The sequence below is a fragment of the Culex pipiens genome, chromosome 1 (assembly GCF_016801865.2).
Source record: "Culex pipiens pallens isolate TS chromosome 1, TS_CPP_V2, whole genome shotgun sequence".
Lineage (NCBI taxonomy): Eukaryota > Metazoa > Arthropoda > Insecta > Diptera > Culicidae > Culex > Culex pipiens.
The window spans coordinates 77,512,163-77,535,441 of record NC_068937.1 but is presented as its reverse complement, the minus strand read 5'-3'; the positions used below and the strand labels follow the sequence as shown (position 1 = coordinate 77,535,441).

Below are 23,279 nucleotides of genomic sequence, written 5' to 3'. Positions count from 1 at the left end.
ACTAAACCAATCCTTGAATCAAGGGGTATTCAGAAATAGCACATTTTTCCCTGAATTTCAAACATTTTTCTTGAATCTTCTGATCCAACATTTTTACTTCTGCTAATTCATGAACCTCACTTGATCTTGTCCAGCCAGGAACATTCAAAACCATTTTGAGTACCTTGTTTTGGACACGCTGGAGCTTCAATTTATGAGTTCTAGCGCAACACTCCCAAACAGGTACTGCATACTCAATAACGGGGTAAATTATTTGTTTGTAAACTGCTAGCTTATTTTTCAAAGAAAGCTTTGATTTTCTGTTAATTAAAGGGTACAAGCACCTGATGAGAATGCTGCACTTGTTCAATATTTTGTCTACATGCTGCCGAAACAAAAGTTTCGAGTCAAGTATGAGACCTAAGTAGACAACTTCCTTTGACCAGGGTATCGAAACATCATTCATTTTTATCAAAACATCATCCTTTGGGACAAATCTGGCCGATTTGGAAAGAGGAAAAATGATGGTTTGAGTTTTTGCTGCATTTATACGAATTTTCCAGTCGCCAAAGTATTCGGAAAGAACGTCAAGACCCTTCTGAAGACGGCCAACTAAATATCTGGTTATTTTACCCTTATAAATAACGGCAGTATCATCAGCAAAAAGTGACAACACACCATTACCAGGAAGAGTAGGCAAATCAGATGTAAAAATATTGTACAGAAGTGGGCCAAGAATACTTCCTTGGGGAACCCCAGCATCAATGTTGAATAATCCAGAAGCAATCCCATTCAAAAAAACCCTGAACGATCTCTCCGAAAGATAGTGCTGGATAATTTTGATAAGATACATTGGAAAACCGTACAAATACAGTTTATGTATCAAACCATCATGCCAAACATTGTCAAAAGCCTTCTCAACATCCAACAAAGCCATAGCAGTTGATTTAGACTCAAGCTTGTTCTGCTTGATGATTTTGGTTACTCTCGTAAGCTGATGAGCAGTATTATGTCCCTTACGGAAGCCAAACTTATATTATTATCGTTGGTAAAATCCAAAAGCCTTGAATAGATGACCTTCTCAAAGAGTTTGGACAGACTACTCAAAAGACTAATGGGACGATAACTTGTTGGCGATGTTGGATCTTTTTGAGGCTTCAAAATTGGTATGACTTTGCCCAGTTTCCAATTGGTGGGGAAGTAACCAAGTTGCAAACATTTATTGAAAATATTGGCTAGATGTTGAAAGAACTGATCACTCTGTTTTTTCAACACTAGATTAAAAATGTTATCAAAGCCAGGAGCTTTCATATTTTTCAATTGTTTTACTGCAACTTTGACTTCCTCACCAGAAACATGGGAATCTGCAGGAAATTCAAAGGTAGAGTTATTAATTGTTGAAATACTGTTGGCAACTGATGTTTCTTTACGGCTGGTCATGGAAGCGCCAAGATTATGAGAACTAACAAAATGAAGCCCAAGTGCATTTGCCTTTTCCTCGGATGTAATCAAGGGAGAATCCTCAACAATAAGAGGAGGAATAGGCTTTGGTTTGTTTTTAAGAACTTTAGAAAGTTTCCAAAATGGTTTTGAATAATTCCCAAGCTGGCTTACATGTTTTGAAAATTCTTGATTTCTGATATTGTCAAGTCGGTCTTGTATGATTTTGCTCAAATTGTTCACTAAAATCTTTTTGTCGTAGTCCCCAGTCCGTTGATATTGTCTCCTATAAACATTCCTTAGTCTTATCAAGTGTTTAGTATCTACGTCAATATCAGTTACCTTAAAATTAACAGGAACCTCCCGAACGTTGGCAGCCTCTGCTTGGTTGATAGCCTGCTGGATCACCTCCAGCGAACGATCAATATCGGCAGAAGTTTCCGGGTGTTGATCATAGTCGATGTTGCTGTCGACCACTTGCTGAAACTGCTGCCAGTCAACGTTGTGGTAATCTTTCCGGGTTGGTTGCCGCTGCGGAGTAACGGATGCTCCAACTTCCACAACCACCGGATAGTGATCAGAACTCAACTCTTCAAACACCTCAGGATGAGCCACGTTCTCAGCCATATTGGTAATGAAGAAGTCGATGATTGAGTGATTCCCAGACTGAGCCACCCTCGTTGGACGATCTGGACTCACAACGTTGTAGTATCCGTTTTGCAGATCGTTGTGCAGAATCACTCCGTTCCGATTCCTCCTGCTGTTGCCCCAAACTTCATGCTTCGCGTTGAGGTCACCAGCGATGATGTACTTTGCGCTCCGCCGTGTCAGCTTCTGGATATCGCTCTTCAGTTTTGCTGCTGAACCATCTCTGGAATTCACCTGACGTGGGCAGTATGCAGCAATGAAGAGTACTGGGCCAACCGAAGTGGGAATTTCCACCCCAACGGCCTCGATGATGTCCAGCTTGAAGTGTGGCAGCCGGCGTGGCTTGAGATCACGATGAACAGCGACAAGCACACCTCCTCCTCCAGAGGTGGTCCTGTCGAGCTGCGTCGCGATCTTGTAGTTTTGCAGATAAACTTTTTCACCGGGCTTCAGATGAGTTTCCGTGATGGCAGCTACGTCGATCTCTTTCTCGCGAAGAAAATCCACCAGCTCTAAGTTCTTCCTCCTAATGGAGCAAGCGTTCCAATTCAGCAGCTTGAGGGACCTACGATCCATACTGGATGACGAACGAGGTCAGCACTTCAATTTGCTGGGTCTTGGTTTTGCATCCACGCAGTGCAGCGGACATCTGTTTGAAAATATTGAGGAGTTCGGTTGAGGTGTAAAGATCATTACCATTTTCCTCAACTGCTGGTTCTTGGGTTGGTATTGGCTCCTGGCTGAAGCCCGGTGGTGACGGTCTCGGCTCCTGGCTGGAACCCGGCCGCGGTTGATTCATCTCAGCTCTCTTCCTGGGATCCAACGGCAACGGTGCCAAGTTCGGGACCTGGCGTCGCGGTTGAAGAGGTGGAAAGTTTTGCTCTACCAGGGCTGGAGGAGTTCTACGACGCTGAGGCTGATTCTTCGTCGATGCTTGCTGCCGAATTTTCACGAACTCAGCTCTCTTGGGGCACTTTCGGTCGGTTGACGAGTGCTCACCGTTGCAGTTGAGGCACTTAACCAGCGAATCTTGGATGCACTGGGATGTGATGTGCGCATCGGTACCACATTTGGCGCAACGACGCTTTAGGTGGCAGTTCTTACCTCCGTGCTTGAAACCCAGGCAGTTGAAGCATTGTGTGATGTCACGGTGCACTGGTCGGTATCGCTCCCACGACACGATAATGTTGAAAACCGCTCGAATTGCCTTCAGCTCAGGAAGCGTCGTCGATCCCTTAGCCAAATGCAGCAGGTAGAGCTGGTCACGGTATTTGATTGATGTCTTTGTTGCGTCGGCTCATTTTGTGCACGGCCAACACATCCAGTTTCAAAACTTTTAGCTCGGCAGCTAATTCCTCCACTGGCATGTCGTACAGACCTCTGACGACGATTTTGTACGGCTTATCCATGGCGACATCATGGGTAAAGTACTCCGCCTCGTTTTCGGTCAAGTATTCCTTGACCAGTTGATAGTGCTGCCTGGATTGCACCAGCACCTTAAATCCGTCCTGATACAGACGAATGTTGCCTTGGACTTTCCCAGACTTGATGAGTTCAACCAGCCCCGCTCGAAAGTCGATCGTTGCTGCTGATTGCCGCACATAAAAAGGAGGCAGTTTCTCCTTTCGCTGTTTCACTTCATTCTCCTTTGCTTCTGCTACCTGGTCCTCGTCAGGCAGTCCAGCGAACTTGTTGTTCTTCAAAAGCTGCTCCTCGTGCGAAGAAGAGTTCTCCTCCTCCTCGTCCATCGGTACAGTACCGTCGCTCTTTTTCGTCTTTTTGCTGTTCGATGTCACTTCCAAAAGCACCTTCCTCTTGGAAATCCCCGGTTTTTGGCCATCAGTTGAGGCCTCAACCTTCCTTTTGGAAATTCCCACTTTTTTGCCTGCTTGAGCCGCAGGTAGGGCGATATTGCCGGCGTTTTGCGCCGGGACGCGACGAGTCATGTTGAATCAGACAACCTTCTCCAACGAATGCTCGGATAACAATGAAGCCACTTACCGTCTAGTCACAACCTCTTGAACAACGGAACGTTCACCACGTGGTTGACCTCGTCGTCAGAGTCGACCACGCTGTCGTCGTCGCTGCGGCTCACCACGTTCGCCTTGTTGCTCCAGCACGACCACATGGCGCGGCCCTTCTTTCCGCAAGCGTAGCAACGGAAATCCTTGCGGCCACGTGGTCCTCCTCGCGAACTGAGTCTGCCTCGCGAGCTGCTGTGCTAGCCTCTCCCGGACTGCACCGGCTTCCGGGACTGCGAACGGTTTCGTCGGTTGAAGTTTCCGCCATTGACTCGGTTGGCGTACTGCTGCTTGGCCTTCATCTTCTGCTGTTCCTCCTCGATCTGCTCCAGATTCTTGGCTTTCGTGACGGCATCATCGAACTTCGTGTTGTCATGGCTGTTCATCAGCTCGGCCTGGATTTTGGCGTTCCGTAGGCCGGCGATGAATTTGTCGCGCAGGGCTGCGTCGAGGAACTGTTCGAAGACACAGTGTTTCGACAGGGCTTGCAGCTCGACCGTGAAATCCGCGACCTTCTCGAACTCGTGCTGGCTTCGCTTGAAAAACTCCACGGACTGGGCGATCTGGTTCTTCTGGGGACTACGACGAGTACGACTTCAGCTTGTCGGTAACCTCGTTGTACGTCGACTGCTTGTGGGTTTTCGGGTACAACAACTGCTGCAGCTTCTTCAGCGCGGGCAAGCCAATAAAATGGACGATCAGCTTCCGCTTGAACTCATCATCCGTGATGCAGTTCAGTTCGAAAAAGTTTTCGGCTCTCTCCAGGTAGTCGTCGAAATCCGCACTGGGTACGAAATTTCCCAGCGTCCCAATCAGCTTCATCGCGTGTTCCGCCGCGCCGTCGTTCTTCTCCTCTTCCGGCTTCGTCATGGCACTGACCTCGAGCACTACGATCACACAGCACGTGGTTTTTGGCGTCCACGGCAAACTTCTCCCTTCCGATCACTCTACTTACGACTCACGCGTTACCAGCAACCTCGTTGCTATTTTCCTTCGTCGCCAATGTCTTTGGTGCGGATTAAAAGACTGATTTCACTTTTACCTTCGAACTTTATTCTTCAACTGCTGCCTCGGGAAAGAGAACTACAATAGTGTTACATGGGTTTATATAGGTTCGTACAGGAAATAGCTTAGGTACTAGAAATGCAACACACTGGCAATTTAATTAAACAGATTCAAGATACAACTACAATGATCTACACCAGCTAAACGAGGGATACTTAACAGTTATAACCCGCATCGCCTTTCGAGGCGTATCCAAGGGTTCTACCTCTCCTACTAACATTGAGTCCAAGACTAGAATCTATAAATCTAATCCATTTTCAATCAGGCATCTGAGAACGATATGGACGACGAAAGGGGCGATGCGCTCAACCAACTAATGTTTGCAGCTTGTACGGTGTGTGACATGAGCTTTTCCAATCGTGCTAACGCTCGTCGCCACGAGCGGAATATTCATGGTCTCTGTCAAAATCCAGCTTATCCGTTATCGTCTGCTCAGGATCCTGTGACTGGAGAGAACGTCGAATCGAATAACCGTCAAAATGAATCTGTGTTAAACTCTGTCGTGCCAGCCAAATCAAGCAGTAACGCGCTAAACGATCTCAGACAGAGAATCCGGACGAAATTGAGAGCGCATCGCGAGGCTTACGATTACAAAAATCCGTCCAAGTATCGGCATCTAATCACACCTAACAAACTGTCCTTCATAATGCGCAATCTAGATTTTCTGCAACAAGCTCAGACCATGAAGTGCAACTGCTGCAACAGAACATATCCTTCATACAAATATTTCATGGGGCATATGCGCAAAAAGTATCAACACTTGCCGCGGAATGTGTGTTTCAAGTGTTTGAGACAGTTCGGAAGTAAAGGTCAGTTTATCGGCCACCTGAAGCGCAAAGCCTGCATTAATTTGTATGCCATTTGTATGGCCGACGACACTATTCCAAAAGATATGCCAGAAAACGCTTCCTTGGGAACGGAGGAGATCATACCTAACAAAACCCACGTAAGTATTGTATGTTTGTATGTATGTATTAGGGTGGGTACGTTTTTCAGAAAGTTCTCGGATCAAGTTTTAGTATGGTTCCCCTTGTAGGGCATGCCCATAGGGACTTTCATGCCAAATATCAGCTCATTTGGTTGTAAACTGGCTGCGCACCAGCCAAAAATCAATTTTCCAATCGATTTTTAAGCTTTAAAAATCATTGGATAGAAGAACTCTTCAATTTTTAGAAATTTTCAGGGTTGGAAGTTTAACTTGTTTTATGTGACTTTGCCAATGTTTTAAAAATGTCATTTTTTTAGGGGTTAACTTTGGCTGTGTTTTTTACTAACATTTCCTATATTTTGAGTAAAAAGAAGTATGCAGTAATTTTTGTAGTGTCCCAGACTATGCTTCTACGCATTTTTTTTTTGCAATTTAAGAGCGAGTCCACGAACAGGGCATACCCCTTTGTATGGGACGTCGTTTGAACCTCACCAATCTGTCTGAAATTTGCAGGGGTTGTTTGTACATATAAAACTAGCATCTGGCCAAAATATGAGCACTCTAGGTCAACGGGAAGTGGGGCAAATCGGGACACAAAGTTTGAAGGTTAAAAAACGTCAAAAATCTTAAAAAGGCTATAACTTTGGCAAAATTCAATTTAATTTCAAAATTCAAAATGCATCTGAAAGGGCTTAAAAAATGCAACAAAATGCAGGGAGAACCATCCGAATTGGTTAAATCTAAAGGGAGTTATTGGCATTTCAGTGAAAAAATAGCATCATTTTCAAACTCAAATAAAAAAGTGTTCCATCCAGATATCAACTCGGTTCGACCTGCAGCTTGTAGGGGACATCTGGGTCTACCATCTGAGACTAATGACGCTTTGGGTAAGGCAGTTTAACATATTAAATAGACACTTTTACTTTTAGTAAATTTTTTGGTTGTAAATTTTTGCTCCGGAGACCCTTTAGATCCCATTTTCTGGTGATAATTCTATCATATTCGTGTTCCTGAGACAATTTCACATAAGATACATGCATAAAAGTTGTTATTTTCATCAATTTTAACCCTTTAAAAAATGAAAGATAAAAAAAATCTTAGATTCACATTTAATGAAAATCAAGTTCGTTTCCAAGGATACTAGATGACACCAGAAAAAAAGCAGCTTCTTAATTTTTTTATCTTTCATTTTTTAAAGGGTTAAAATTGATTAAAAATAACAACTTTTATGCATGTTTCTTATGTGAAATTGTCTCAGGAACACGAATATGATAGAATTATCACCAGAAAATGGGTTAGTTTTATATATTTAAATTGGGCTAGTTTTATATGTACAAACAACCCCTGAGAATTTCAGGCAGATTGGTGAGGTCGATGCGAGATGGGTATGCTTTGCTCGTGGACTCGCTCTTAAATGATGATGGTGCCATTCTATAGCAGAAAATGTGAAAAACATGCATAAAATTGAAAAAGTGACTGTAAAAACGTTTAAAAATTAGGTAGGCAAAATGTAGGCAAAATTAGGTCAGGGGTGCCCAGCCTTTTGGCCCTGCGGGCCAGGTCTGATTTTACTGAAGCAGTGGCGGGCCGGAATTATTATTTGATAAAAGTTGAAAAGTAAACATTTTTTTTTCAATTTTCATATGATTGGGTTCTTTAAAAGCAAATACATAAAAGAACTAGTGTTGCGAATATGATTCATACATCTTGATTTTAAAAATGGAAAACAGAGATTACATTCAAAAATGTGTTTATTTGACTTATTTTAATTTTTGTATGTTTAAAATTGTACAGATATTGTTTTTGACGATTGCAATCAAATATCACATCCGAATTTCAATTATCGTTGCAATTTTTTGAAGTTTTTGATACATTTTTTAATATTTTAAAAATATTTCCTGCGATCTATTTTCAGTATGAATAATTTGATTTTTAAACTTTTTGAAAAAACTTTATCACTAAAAAGTTGTTCTGGAAAAATACCTAAGTTTTGCTTACTTATTTATTAAAAAAAAGAAAATAGAAAAAAAAACTTCAAATTGAAGTAAACACAGTTAAAACTGAAAGAAATAACATTTAGTCTCTTTTTGTAAATTTAAAGACAACAATCCAAGTTTTTTCATAAATTTCACAATTTTACGAAATGGATTATTTTGTTTTCCTGCACAATTTAAAAGTTAGTTAAAAAATATCAATATAAAAATTATAAGAATTAAATTCAAACATGAAGAATGTTCTTATGATATGTTAAAATTTGATCTCCAGCTTAAGCCTTAAGGGCCGGTCATAGAAATATTTTAAAAAGACATCGCGGGTCGGATGAAATGGCTTCACGGGCAGGATCCGGCCCGCGGGCCGGACGTTGGGCAGGCCTGTATTAGGTGGTAGAAAAGGCCAAATACTACCAAAGACAAACATAAACTAAACAAGATAAATGCAAATTAAAATACTAAAAATAAAACAAGAATAAAATTAAACAAGAGAAGCAAAGTTTTTCGTAGAACAAAAGTTGCTCAAAATGACCTCCTGAATACGGGAAAAATAAATATTTTCGAAAAAAAAAATGTGGGCAGTAGAGGGTTAAGTATCTTTTTTGACGAAGGTGATGTGCATGCTTTTGCATGCGATTTTACCATCTGATTTTTTGCTGTGTAGATAAAAGAAAGGTACTTGTGATTGGTACTAGCAATAGTGGCCGACAGCTGTAAAGTCAACTTCGATTTTTACTTAATTTATAATTTATATTATAAGGTCCTCTTAGGTACTGATCCTAGGTTGGAACCGAGTGTCTGATAAAAAAAAAAATATATAAAACGTACACAGCAAAAAAATATAATATTCATCTGAAAATAGTGGCAGATTTTGTGCAAAACAAGTGTAATATCACATCAGGAATTGGTGATTTTTCATCAGTTTCTGATGAATTTGCCTCTGATGAATTTGCCTAAAATAGTATTTTTGACGGAAACACACTTGACAGAAAAGCACGACCTAGACGAATTTGAGATCCAGAATTACCGATGCAGTTGCTGTCTGTCCAGATCAGCACACACGGGTGGGGTGATGGTGTATGTACATAGCTAAAAAAGTAGTAATCCAGCTACGTGTAAAAGGCCTGGGTGTAAAATAAATATTGCATTATTTCATGCAATTTTATGTGATATTACACCCTGAAATATGTAGCCCATCAGTATGGGAAACCTACTTGACCGAAATGTCAAGCTCATATATGCGTTTAGCCTTTCAGCTTTTCATCGGTCTGATGGCCGAGTGGGCTAAGGCGCCAGCCCTTACTTTTGGTGCTGGGTTTGAATCCCGTCGGTTGCAACTTTTTTTTTGTGTTTGCAAAAATTGTACATGCAGGGTGTAATATTAAGTGTTTATTTTGACGAAGGTGATGTGCATGCTTTTGCATGCGATTTTACCATCGGATTTTTTGCTGTGTAGACGAGATTGTCTCGAATACGGCGCAGGAGATAACTTGTTCTTGCTGGCGATCGACGTGAAAAGTACAACGCTCAATGGAATCTATGGAGGAATCTACCATTCTCCCAGCAGCAGTGACGTTGGTTTCATAGACAGCTTTGAGAGTTGGCTGAGGACGGTCTTCCAGGACTGGAACGAACCGGGATACGCACGTGAGCTGAAGAACGTTACCGAAGCCTTAGGGATGAAGCAGATAGTATCAGAACCGACGCGTGTTGGTCCCAGTAGCAGTACAATTATTGACCTTGTCTTCAAAAACTTGGAGGGGTGGAGGCGCGCGTCACTGAAGAGCTTAAGATAACTGATCACGAGACCATCTATATTCACGTGGGAGAAACCACGATTAACCTACCGGAGCAGAAAAAGTGTAACGTTACATTAGCTGGAAACGGTATACGAAGGAACGACTGCAAGCTGCGCTACGAGCAAAACTGAGGAGTGCTGACGTTCCCTGTTTGAAAAATGTCGCACGTCGTACGAGTTGTCGCACGGTTTTGATTTTACCGTTTCGATATCGATTGATCGAAAGGACGACAAACGTGCGACAAACACTCGACAAGCCCGACATTGTTTCTCCTATCGATTTTCCTTCAATTTGACGTCACGATTTTCGTCGACGCAAGCAGTTTGACAGTTCTTTTCAGTTGGTCTTGTTTTAACTTGATTGCAGTTTTCGTTGCTGTTGAGCTTCGCAAGGATTTTGACCGGTTGGTAGGTGAGTTGTGTTATTTTTTTCTGCCGGAAAGATTCAGCCGAAGTGGGCGAGCGGCCAAATCATAATGTCCTGTGTTCCAGGTTTCCTGATTTCGGTCATCGTGGTGGTAGAGGCGAAGGAGGATGGGAAATAGAGATAACCCGGCGGCCATGCCGGAAGACGGGAGGAACCGGTCTGCGGTCAAGTAAACGGATGTTTTACTTTCCGCGGGAGGTTGCGGAGTATTCCCAAAGGAGAAGAAGGATGAAATACCAAGTTCCGCCCAAGGGAACATAAAGAGAGAAACGGAACTTCCAATTCCTAGGGAGTTGTTCACTGTTCTGGGTGAATGAAAAGGAGGAGGAGGACGGAATAATATACACCCGGCGGCGTTTCTGATCCGACAGAAGTTGTTATCAATGGAACTGGTGAGTCATGTTTTTGAAGTAATAAAATAAAAACAAACAATCAGAAATTAAAAAAAAATATTTTGGGGTTCATGAGCTCAAAATTTTATAATTAAAAAAAAATATAATTTAAAAAAATTAAATTTAAAATTTTAAAAAATTATTTTTTTTTATTTCTAAAATTCTAAGATTTAAAAAAATATGATTTTAAAATTTATAATATTTGACAACAAAATAAAATTTCTTACATTTTTCACACGTTTTAAAATTTGAAAAACTTTTAATGATTTCAAAATGTCTGTTTTTCTTAAAAAAAATTGAATTATAAGGTAAATAAATTGTAAAATTATGAAATTATAAAATTATAAAATTATAAAATTATAAAATTATAAAATTATAAAATTATAAAATTATAAAATTATAAAATTATAAAATCATAAAATTATAAAATTATAAAATTATAAAATTATAAAATTATAAAATTATAAAATTATAAAATTATAAAATTATAAAATTATAAAATTATAAAATTATAAAATTATAAAATTATAAAATTATAAAATTATAAAATTATAAAATTATAAAATTATAAAATTATAAAATTATAAAATTATAAAATTATAAAATTATAAAATTATAAAATTATAAAATTATAAAATTATAAAATTATAAAATTATAAAATTATAAAATTATAAAATTATAAAATTATAAAATTATAAAATTATAAAATTATAAAATTATAAAATTATAAAATTATAAAATTATAAAATTATAAAATTATAAAATTATAAAATTATAAAATTATAAAATTATAAAATTATAAAATTATAAAATTATAAAATTATAAAATTATAAAATTATAAAATTATAAAATTATAAAATTATAAAATTATAAAATTATAAAATTATAAAATTATAAAATTATAAAATTATAAAATTATAAAATTATAAAATTATAAAATTATAAAATTATAAAATTATAAAATTATAAAATTATAAAATTATAAAATTATAAAATTATAAAATTATAAAATTATAAAATTATAAAATTATAAAATTATAAAATTATAAAATTATAAAATTATAAAATTATAAAATTATAAAATTATAAAATTATAAAATTATAAAATTATAAAATTATAAAATTATAAAATTATAAAATTATAAAATTATAAAATTATAAAATTATAAAATTATAAAATTATAAAATTATAAAATTATAAAATTATAAAATTATAAAATTATAAAATTATAAAATTATAAAATTATAAAATTATAAAATTATAAAATTATAAAATTATAAAATTATAAAATTATAAAATTATAAAATTATAAAATTATAAAATTATAAAATTATAAAATTATAAAATTATAAAATTATAAAATTATAAAATTATAAAATTATAAAATTATAAAATTATAAAATTATAAAATTATAAAATTATAAAATTATAAAATTATAAAATTATAAAATTATAAAATTATAAAATTATAAAATTATAAAATTATAAAATTATAAAATTATAAAATTATAAAATTATAAAATTATAAAATTATAAAATTATAAAATTATAAAATTATAAAATTATAAAATTATAAAATTATAAAAATTATAAAATTATAAAATTATAAAATTATAAAATTATAAAATTATAAAATTATAAAATTATAAAATTATAAAATTATAAAATTATAAAATTATAAAATTATAAAATTATAAAATTATAAAATTATAAAATTATAAAATTATAAAATTATAAAATTATAAAATTATAAAATTATAAAATTATAAAATTATAAAATTATAAAATTATAAAATTATAAAATTATAAAATTATAAAATTATAAAATTATAAAATTATAAAATTATAAAATTATAAAATTATAAAATTATAAAATTATAAAATTATAAAATTATAAAATTATAAAATTATAAAATTATAAAATTATAAAATTATAAAATTATAAAATTATAAAATTATAAAATTATAAAATTATAAAATTATAAAATTATAAAATTATAAAATTATAAAATTATAAAATTATAAAATTATAAAATTATAAAATTATAAAATTATAAAATTATAAAATTATAAAATTATAAAATTATAAAATTATAAAATTATAAAATTATAAAATTATAAAATTATAAAATTATAAAATTATAAAATTATAAAATTATAAAATTATAAAATTATAAAATTATAAAATTATAAAATTATAAAATTATAAAATTATAAAATTATAAAATTATAAAATTATAAAATTATAAAATTATAAAATTATAAAATTATAAAATTATAAAATTATAAAATTATAAAATTATAAAATTATAAAATTATAAAATTATAAAATTATAAAATTATAAAATTATAAAATTATAAAATTATAAAATTATAAAATTATAAAATTATAAAATTATAAAATTATAAAATTATAAAATTATAAAATTATAAAATTATAAAATTATAAAATTATAAAATTATAAAATTATAAAATTATAAAATTATAAAATTATAAAATTATAAAATTATAAAATTATAAAATTATAAATTATAAAATTATAAAATTATAAAATTATAAAATTATAAAATTATAAAATTATAAAATTATAAAATTATAAAATTATAAAATTATAAAATTATAAAATTATAAAATTATAAAATTATAAAATTATAAAATTATAAAATTATAAAATTATAAAATTATAAAATTATAAAATTATAAAATTATAAAATTATAAAATTATAAAATTATAAAATTATAAAATTATAAAATTATAAAATTATAAAATTATAAAATTATAAAATTATAAAATTATAAAATTATAAAATTATAAAATTATAAAATTATAAAATTATAAAATTATAAAATTATAAAATTATAAAATTATAAAATTATAAAATTATAAAATTATAAAATTATAAAATTATAAAATTATAAAATTATAAAATTATAAAATTATAAAATTATAAAATTATAAAATTATAAAATTATAAAATTATAAAATTATAAAATTATAAAATTATAAAATTATAAAATTATAAAATTATAAAATTATAAAATTATAAAATTATAAAATTATAAAATTATAAAATTATAAAATTATAAAATTATAAAATTATAAAATTATAAAATTATAAAATTATAAAATTATAAAATTATAAAATTATAAAATTATAAAATTATAAAATTATAAAATTATAAAATTATAAAATTATAAAATTATAAAATTATAAAATTATAAAATTATAAAATTATAAAATTATAAAATTATAAAATTATAAAATTATAAAATTATAAAATTATAAAATTATAAAATTATAAAATTATAAAATTATAAAATTATAAAATTATAAAATTATAAAATTATAAAATTATAAAATTATAAAATTATAAAATTATAAAATTATAAAATTATAAAATTATAAAATTATAAAATTATAAAATTATAAAATTATAAAATTATAAAATTATAAAATTATAAAATTATAAAATTATAAAATTATAAAATTATAAAATTATAAAATTATAAAATTATAAAATTATAAAATTATAAAATTATAAAATTATAAAATTATAAAATTATAAAATTATAAAATTATAAAATTATAAAATTATAAAATTATAAAATTATAAAATTATAAAATTATAAAATTATAAAATTATAAAATTATAAAATTATAAAATTATAAAATTATAAAATTATAAAATTATAAAATTATAAAATTATAAAATTATAAAATTATAAAATTATAAAATTATAAAATTATAAAATTATAAAATTATAAAATTATAAAATTATAAAATTATAAAATTATAAAATTATAAAATTATAAAATTATAAAATTATAAAATTATAAAATTATAAAATTATAAAATTATAAAATTATAAAATTATAAAATTATAAAATTATAAAATTATAAAATTATAAAATTATAAAATTATAAAATTATAAAATTATAAAATTATAAAATTATAAAATTATAAAATTATAAAATTATAAAATTATAAAATTATAAAATTATAAAATTATAAAATTATAAAATTATAAAATTATAAAATTATAAAATTATAAAATTATAAAATTATAAAATTATAAAATTATAAAATTATAAAATTATAAAATTATAAAATTATAAAATTATAAAATTATAAAATTATAAAATTATAAAATTATAAAATTATAAAATTATAAAATTATAAAATTATAAAATTATAAAATTATAAAATTATAAAATTATAAAATTATAAAATTATAAAATTATAAAATTATAAAATTATAAAATTATAAAATTATAAAATTATAAAATTATAAAATTATAAAATTATAAAATTATAAAATTATAAAATTATAAAATTATAAAATTATAAAATTATAAAATTATAAAATTATAAAATTATAAAATTATAAAATTATAAAATTATAAAATTATAAAATTATAAAATTATAAAATTATAAAATTATAAAATTATAAAATTATAAAATTATAAAATTATAAAATTATAAAATTATAAAATTATAAAATTATAAAATTATAAAATTATAAAATTATAAAATTATAAAATTATAAAATTATAAAATTATAAAATTATAAAATTATAAAATTATAAAATTATAAAATTATAAAATTATAAAATTATAAAATTATAAAATTATAAAATTATAAAATTATAAAATTATAAAATTATAAAATTATAAAATTATAAAATTATAAAATTATAAAATTATAAAATTATAAAATTATAAAATTATAAAATTATAAAATTATAAAATTATAAAATTATAAAATTATAAAATTATAAAATTATAAAATTATAAAATTATAAAATTATAAAATTATAAAATTATAAAATTATAAAATTATAAAATTATAAAATTATAAAATTATAAAATTATAAAATTATAAAATTATAAAATTATAAAATTATAAAATTATAAAATTATAAAATTATAAAATTATAAAATTATAAAATTATAAAATTATAAAATTATAAAATTATAAAATTATAAAATTATAAAATTATAAAATTATAAAATTATAAAATTATAAAATTATAAAATTATAAAATTATAAAATTATAAAATTATAAAATTATAAAATTATAAAATTATAAAATTATAAAATTATAAAATTATAAAATTATAAAATTATAAAATTATAAAATTATAAAATTATAAAATTATAAAATTATAAAATTATAAAATTATAAAATTATAAAATTATAAAATTATAAAATTATAAAATTATAAAATTATAAAATTATAAAATTATAAAATTATAAAATTATAAAATTATAAAATTATAAAATTATAAAATTATAAAATTATAAAATTATAAAATTATAAAATTATAAAATTATAAAATTATAAAATTATAAAATTATAAAATTATAAAATTATAAAATTATAAAATTATAAAATTATAAAATTATAAAATTATAAAATTATAAAATTATAAAATTATAAAATTATAAAATTATAAAATTATAAAATTATAAAATTATAAAATTATAAAATTATAAAATTATAATCTAATCTAATCTAATCTAATCTAACACAAACGCAGCCAGTCCGATGAAAGCATGCTGGAAAGTCTTGTGATTAGATGACGCCCCAAGCACTTTTCTTGTCATTATTAATAATTGCAGTACATCCGAGAACACCCGAAAATGTATTACAAAAATTAAAGCGGCCAGCCCTACTGCGTTGTGTTTACCGCAGAGAGGATTCTGAGAACGGATCACATTTCGCAGAATCTACAGGGGAGGAAGGATGCGTGGACATACCGTACCAAACGCTCCGATATTTGTATTGCATTGGCATTGTGTAGGGTGTGTCATGTGTAAAATATAATTTCAATATAAAGTCAATTTATCATTATAATAAATTACCTTAATACCCAGCTGAAACATTTAAAATTGCATGTCATTATTAAATAGGTAGGGTGGACAGTTATAGGTTATAGTACTGAGGCTAAAGTAAGATAGTTAAGATTTGTTCAAAGTAAAAGATTTTCGAATTTGAGCTTAAACGGTCTAAGTAAACTGACAGCGCTAAGAAAAAAAAGTAATAGATAAAAAAGGTTGGGTTTTAAGGTGGGTTCTACTTAATGAGGATTTCGGTAGAAACATTATCAGAAGATAGTGAAAGAAAAAAAAAGATAGGGAAAATTAGGAAAACATTTGAGAAACCAGGATATTATTATTAAGGATATTATCTGCAATCCAGACACTGCACTGCTAATTTTGGATGAGTACAGTGTCCCTTTTCTTTCCGAGAGATAATCATGAGTTTCAGTGCTTTATCACCAGTTTCTAGCAGACACCTTTGCACGTTGCTTTGCGCCCTTTACATGACCAACACTTGCCCAACACAAACCGAAAAGAAAAAAAAACTACTTCTAACGCGAAACCATTGATTTCATAAAACACAAATCAACGAGAAATGCGCTAAATCCCGGATGCACATCTCTTCCCAAAGCTTACACAAAAATTAAAATGTTATTAATTAATTTAAATTCTATAACCTCTGGCACCCCTGGTTTGTAACACTTGAATTCAATATTGCACGCAAGTTGCAAGAAAACTTCCACGCAACCTCGCAACAGAACGGTGAAAAACGAAACCAACCGCACCACCTGTCACGTAAAACAAGCCCGATTGAGAAAAAAAAAAAAACGCAAAACAATTTGACGAAAAACTCCTTATTTTCCTCGAACTTCGAAGAAACTCCATGCTGCTCGTGAGGAGCCCGATCTACCGCATCGATTGAATCACTTTTCCCACAGTTTCCTGTCGAGTTTCTCACTTAAAACTTCGATTAAAAATACGCGACGAAATACACAACCGAGCTGGGCCAGAGCTGCCAGCACTCAATTATAAAATTATAAAATTATAAAATTATAAAATTATAAAATTATAAAATTATAAAATTATAAAATTATAAAATTATAAAATTATAAAATTATAAAATTATAAAATTATAAAATTATAAAATTATAAAATTATAAAATTATAAAATTATAAAATTATAAAATTATAAAATTATAAAATTATAAAATTATAAAATTATAAAATTATAAAATTATAAAATTATAAAATTATAAAATTATAAAATTATAAAATTATAAAATTATAAAATTATAAAATTATAAAATTATAAAATTATAAAATTATAAAATTATAAAATTATAAAATTATAAAATTATAAAATTATAAAATTATAAAATTATAAAATTATAAAATTATAAAATTATAAAATTATAAAATTATAAAATTATAAAATTATAAAATTATAAAATTATAAAATTATAAAATTATAAAATTATAAAATTATAAAATTATAAAATTATAAAATTATAAAATTATAAAATTATAAAATTATAAAATTATAAAATTATAAAATTATAAAATTATAAAATTATAAAATTATAAAATTATAAAATTATAAAATTATAAAATTATAAAATTATAAAATTATAAAATTATAAAATTATAAAATTATAAAATTATAAAATTATAAAATTATAAAATTATAAAATTATAAAATTATAAAATTATAAAATTATAAAATTATAAAATTATAAAATTATAAAATTATAAAATTATAAAATTATAAAATTATAAAATTATAAAATTATAAAATTATAAAATTATAAAATTATAAAATTATAAAATTATAAAATTATAAAATTATAAAATTATAAAATTATAAAATTATAAAATTATAAAATTATAAAATTATAAAATTATAAAATTATAAAATTATAAAATTATAAAATTATAAAATTATAAAATTATAAAATTATAAAATTATAAAATTATAAAATTATAAAATTATAAAATTATAAAATTATAAAATTATAAAATTATAAAATTATAAAATTATAAAATTATAAAATTATAAAATTATAAAATTATAAAATTATAAAATTATAAAATTATAAAATTATAAAATTATAAAATTATAAAATTATAAAATTATAAAATTATAAAATTATAAAATTATAAAATTATAAAATTATAAAATTATAAAATTATAAAATTATAAAATTATAAAATTATAAAATTATAAAATTATAAAATTATAAAATTATAAAATTATAAAATTATAAAATTATAAAATTATAAAATTATAAAATTATAAAATTATAAAATTATAAAATTATAAAATTATAAAATTATAAAATTATAAAATTATAAAATTATAAAATTATAAAATTATAAAATTATAAAATTATAAAATTATAAAATTATAAAATTATAAAATTATAAAATTATAAAATTATAAAATTATAAAATTATAAAATTATAAAATTATAAAATTATAAAATTATAAAATTATAAAATTATAAAATTATAAAATTATAAAATTATAAAATTATAAAATTATAAAATTATAAAATTATAAAATTATAAAATTATAAAATTATAAAATTATTAAATTATCAAATTATTAAATTATAAATTATTAAATTATTAAATTATTAAATTGTTAAATTGTTAAATTATTAAATTATTAAATTATTAAATTATTAAATTATTAAATTATTAAATTATTAAATTATTAAATTATTAAATTATTAAATTATTAAATTATTAAATTATTAAATTATTAAATTATTAAATTATTAAATTATTAAATTATTAAATTATTAAATTATTAAATTATTAAATTATTAAATTATTAAATTATTAAATTATTAAATTATTAAATTATTAAATTATTAAATTATTAAATTATTAAATTATTAAATTATTAAATTATTAAATTATTAAATTATTAAATTATTAAATTATTAAATTATTAAATTATTAAATTATTAAATTATTAAATTATTAAATTATTAAATTATTAAATTATTAAATTATTAAATTATTAAATTATTAAATTATAAAATTATAAAATTATAAAATTATAAAATTATAAAATTATAAAATTATAAAATTATAAAATTATAAAATTATAAAATTATAAAATTATAAAATTATAAAATTATAAAATTATAAAATTATAAAATTATAAAATTATAAAATTATAAAATTATAAAATTATAAAATTATAAAATTATAAAATTATAAAATTATAAAATTATAAAATTATAAAATTATAAAATTATAAAATTATAAAATTATAAAATTATAAAATTATAAAATTATAAAATTATAAAATTATAAAATTATAAAATTATAAAATTATAAAATTATAAAATTATAAAATTATAAAATTATAAAATTATAAAATTATAAAATTATAAAATTATAAAATTATAAAATTATAAAATTATAAAATTATAAAATTATAAAATTATAAAATTATAAAATTATAAAATTATAAAATTATAAAATTATAAAATTATAAAATTATAAAGTTATAAAGTTATAAAATTATAAAATTATAAAATTATAAAATTATAAAATTATAAAATTATAAAATTATAAAATTATAAAATTATAAAATTATAAAATTATAAAATTATAAAATTATAAAATTATAAAATTATAAAATTATAAAATTATAAAATTATAAAATTATAAAATTATAAAATTATAAAATTATAAAATTATAAAATTATAAAATTATAAAATTATAAAATTATAAAATTATAAAATTATAAAATTATAAAATTATAAAATTATAAAATTATAAAATTATAAAATTATAAAATTATAAAATTATAAAATTATAAAATTATAAAATTATAAATTTATAAAAAACTCTAAAATTCATAAACTCTAGAATTTTTAAATTGTATTATTCTTAAAATTCTTGATATTTTCTAAATCTTTTTTTTTAATTATTTAGATATTTTAAATTTTTACGATTCTAAACATTTCAAAATAATTTAAAAACTTTAAAGTTCATTGCTTCTTTAAAGCTTCAGAATCCCAAGAAACACACGGTTTAAATAAAAAAAACAAAATTCTCCATACAAATTGTTGATAAAAAATCAACATCAACGATTTTTTACATGAAATTTAAAATGTTCGAAATTTTTTGTTGTGTTAAACATTTTTTGTCTTTTTTCCTATAAATTTACAAGTGTAAATTGGCTACATTTTTTAAATTTTACATTGAAAGTTAAATTTTATATTTCTAGTTATGTTTTGGATGATTTAGCCGAATGAAGTAATCTTTTTTCAGGTAACCAAAAATATTCCAATCGAATCCTGCTGCTGACAACCCAGCGTTTCCGTGTTGTCCCACGGAACGAAAGCTGTAACGATCGCACCGGAAGTGCGTAAACCGACGTTGTCCCGTACTCCGGTGGCCATCAATCCGTGGGAAATAAACGAAAGAGCCGCTTCAGTGCCGTATCTACACGCTGGCGTCGGTTCGAAAAGATGGCTGACAAAATCCGGCCAAGATGCCGAAGCGACGAGATGAGCTAAAAGGCCAACCGGAAGACAACGCCAAAAACCACGTGAAGATCGCAACTTAGATTAATTTACAGAATAAACACATCTAAAAACTATTTAAAAATAAAAAAAAAAGTTTATTTTTACTGCAACATAACCTAAAAAGCCGAAAAAACAGCACACGACAAAGGCACGACAACCTAAATAACAAAACCGTGCGACGTCGGTCGAATGTCGTACGACAATGTCGAACAATTTCGATGATCGATCGCACGACAAATACGACATTTTGGTGCAAAAACGTATGACATTCGTGCGAATGTCGCACGACATTGTCGTGCGACGTCGTACGGTTGCACGGACGACAAACGACGGACATCCGACGGACTTTTCAGTCAGGGTTGGAGTGACCGTTGGAGAAGTTGCACAAACTTTTGGCTCAACGCTGGCGACGGCGTTTGCGGAGCTGACCGATCTATGTAGCAATGACCGGAAAGTCTCAAACGTGGTATGGAGAACAGCTGAGAAACCTTAAAACCGAGCGGGATGATGCCTACAGGACCTTCAAACATACAAAAAGGCTGGATGGTTGGAACCTTTATAAAGTGCTTCGAAACCGCTACGTCCGAGGACTGAGATCATCAAAGAACCTGGCAGTAGAAGGGGAAATTCTAAGTTGTCACAGAAATCCTAAGAAGCTTTGAAGAAGCCTAAAATCGCTGATTCGGCCTGGTGGAGAACCTCCAATAGAAATTGTTTTCGAGGGAGCGCGAAGCGAAAGGGAAACGGCGGAACGCTTGAATCATTTCTTCGTGAAAAGTGTAGAGACAATCCTTAGAAACATCCCACCAGCCCAGGTGGAACTAGTAGTAGCACCAGCAGAAGTAAGGGTAAACCAAAATGGCAGCGAGGACTTATTAACGGAGCTTCAACCAACCACCTTGACGAAACTGAAAGAAACAGTCTTGTAACAAATGGTGGGCTACCCCAGTATTAATGAGACCCCCCTTTTTGCCTCAGGGTCGGCATGTTAATCCGGAATCGAAAAGGGAAACACTCGATTGAACCTACAGACAAAACAAACCCACTTTATTCTGGTTACCAGCGTTTTATTCGGCAGACTAAAGCTGCGCGTTCTTAGTTCTTCTTCTCCCACTTCCTTACTAACTAATCCTACCTCACACGTCCTTCTTCCTTCTTCCTCTGGTTTGGGGCCCCTTTCCGGAACTGTTGCTGCTACCGCTTCACTCCACTCGTTTCAAGCTCGCGTTCCTCGAACCACGGCTACACCAAGGATCTGACACGCATGCAGTTTCCTGAAGTCCCCGCCAGAGGCGCTGTCAATATTGTTTACGCGTGGTTTTTGAAAAGGTCGTATGAAATAAATACATAAAATTATTTTTTGCCAGATTGTTTTTTTATCTTTTGCGAATATTTGCGAGATAATTTCAATTATTACGTAAATTTTCCACATTTTACATTTATTAGATCAATAAAACAAAGTTCTACTTGACGATACAATACAACCAAACTCACTAAACTAAACTAAAAATCTTAATATCTTCAGTTACCTTGAAATAAAATAAAATTAGTTTGATTCTTCCTGACCGTTGGTTTAAAATGAATGGAATAGTTATTAAATTTCAGTCAATCAAACTTTAAACTAGCTGTCACTGAACACCACAGCAAGGGTCCTGATTGTTCAAAATCAACCACTCCATTCGCGAGCACAAATAGCAGGCGACGCGATACTGCCCTGATGAATTCCTACTGTTTGTCACTTTCTCACCATTCGCTCCCGAACACTCTCGCTTCTACTCTCCTTCTCTCTCTGATCGGCTCAGTCTCCGAACGGCTCAGGCAGGCCGAACGTAACCGATCACTCTGAACTGAAAACATTTATTCTCTGATGCGCAGCGTTATACTCATTCATTTGGGTTGCCTAAAATCAATGTTATCAATTCAATTGTGCATTTATTTTGATTTCATAACATTATAGACACCATTCAAAGAAACTTCCACCAAGAAAAATCAAATTGATGGCAAACTGAGGGCGTGAAGACAAAAAGACTGCCGCGCTGGCATTTTGTGAGAATGGCTCTTCGCTGAGCATGGTAGTGTGTGAGTGTCGTCGAGCGACGGAGTAGGCAAACATTTTCACGATGTATTTGTTCGCTGAGTGAACAGTTCGGGCCACTCGCTGGCTGCTTGCGAGTATCATTCGCTCATGAATGCTAGCGGGTTAGA

The 23,279-nt window shown here is 27.0% G+C and overlaps 1 protein-coding gene and 1 long non-coding RNA gene across 2 annotated transcripts; one reads left to right on the top strand and one right to left on the bottom strand.

The window, feature by feature from the left end:
* Nucleotides 1–4,288: 4,288 nt before the first annotated feature.
* Nucleotides 4,289–4,958, bottom strand: LOC120431205 (uncharacterized). Its single transcript, XM_039596348.1, has 2 exons — nucleotides 4,711–4,958; nucleotides 4,289–4,667 (listed from the first exon to the last, which is right to left on the bottom strand). The coding sequence occupies exons 1-2, from the start codon at nucleotides 4,956–4,958 to the stop codon at nucleotides 4,289–4,291; spliced, it is 627 nt and encodes a 208-aa protein (XP_039452282.1).
* A 1,147-nt stretch (nucleotides 4,959–6,105) lies between these two features.
* LOC120431206 (uncharacterized) lies at nucleotides 6,106–23,272 on the top strand. Its single transcript, XR_005607826.2, has 3 exons — nucleotides 6,106–10,282; nucleotides 10,363–10,689; nucleotides 20,818–23,272. It is a non-coding gene; the product is annotated as an uncharacterized LOC120431206 (long non-coding RNA).
* Nucleotides 23,273–23,279: the final 7 nt, after the last annotated feature.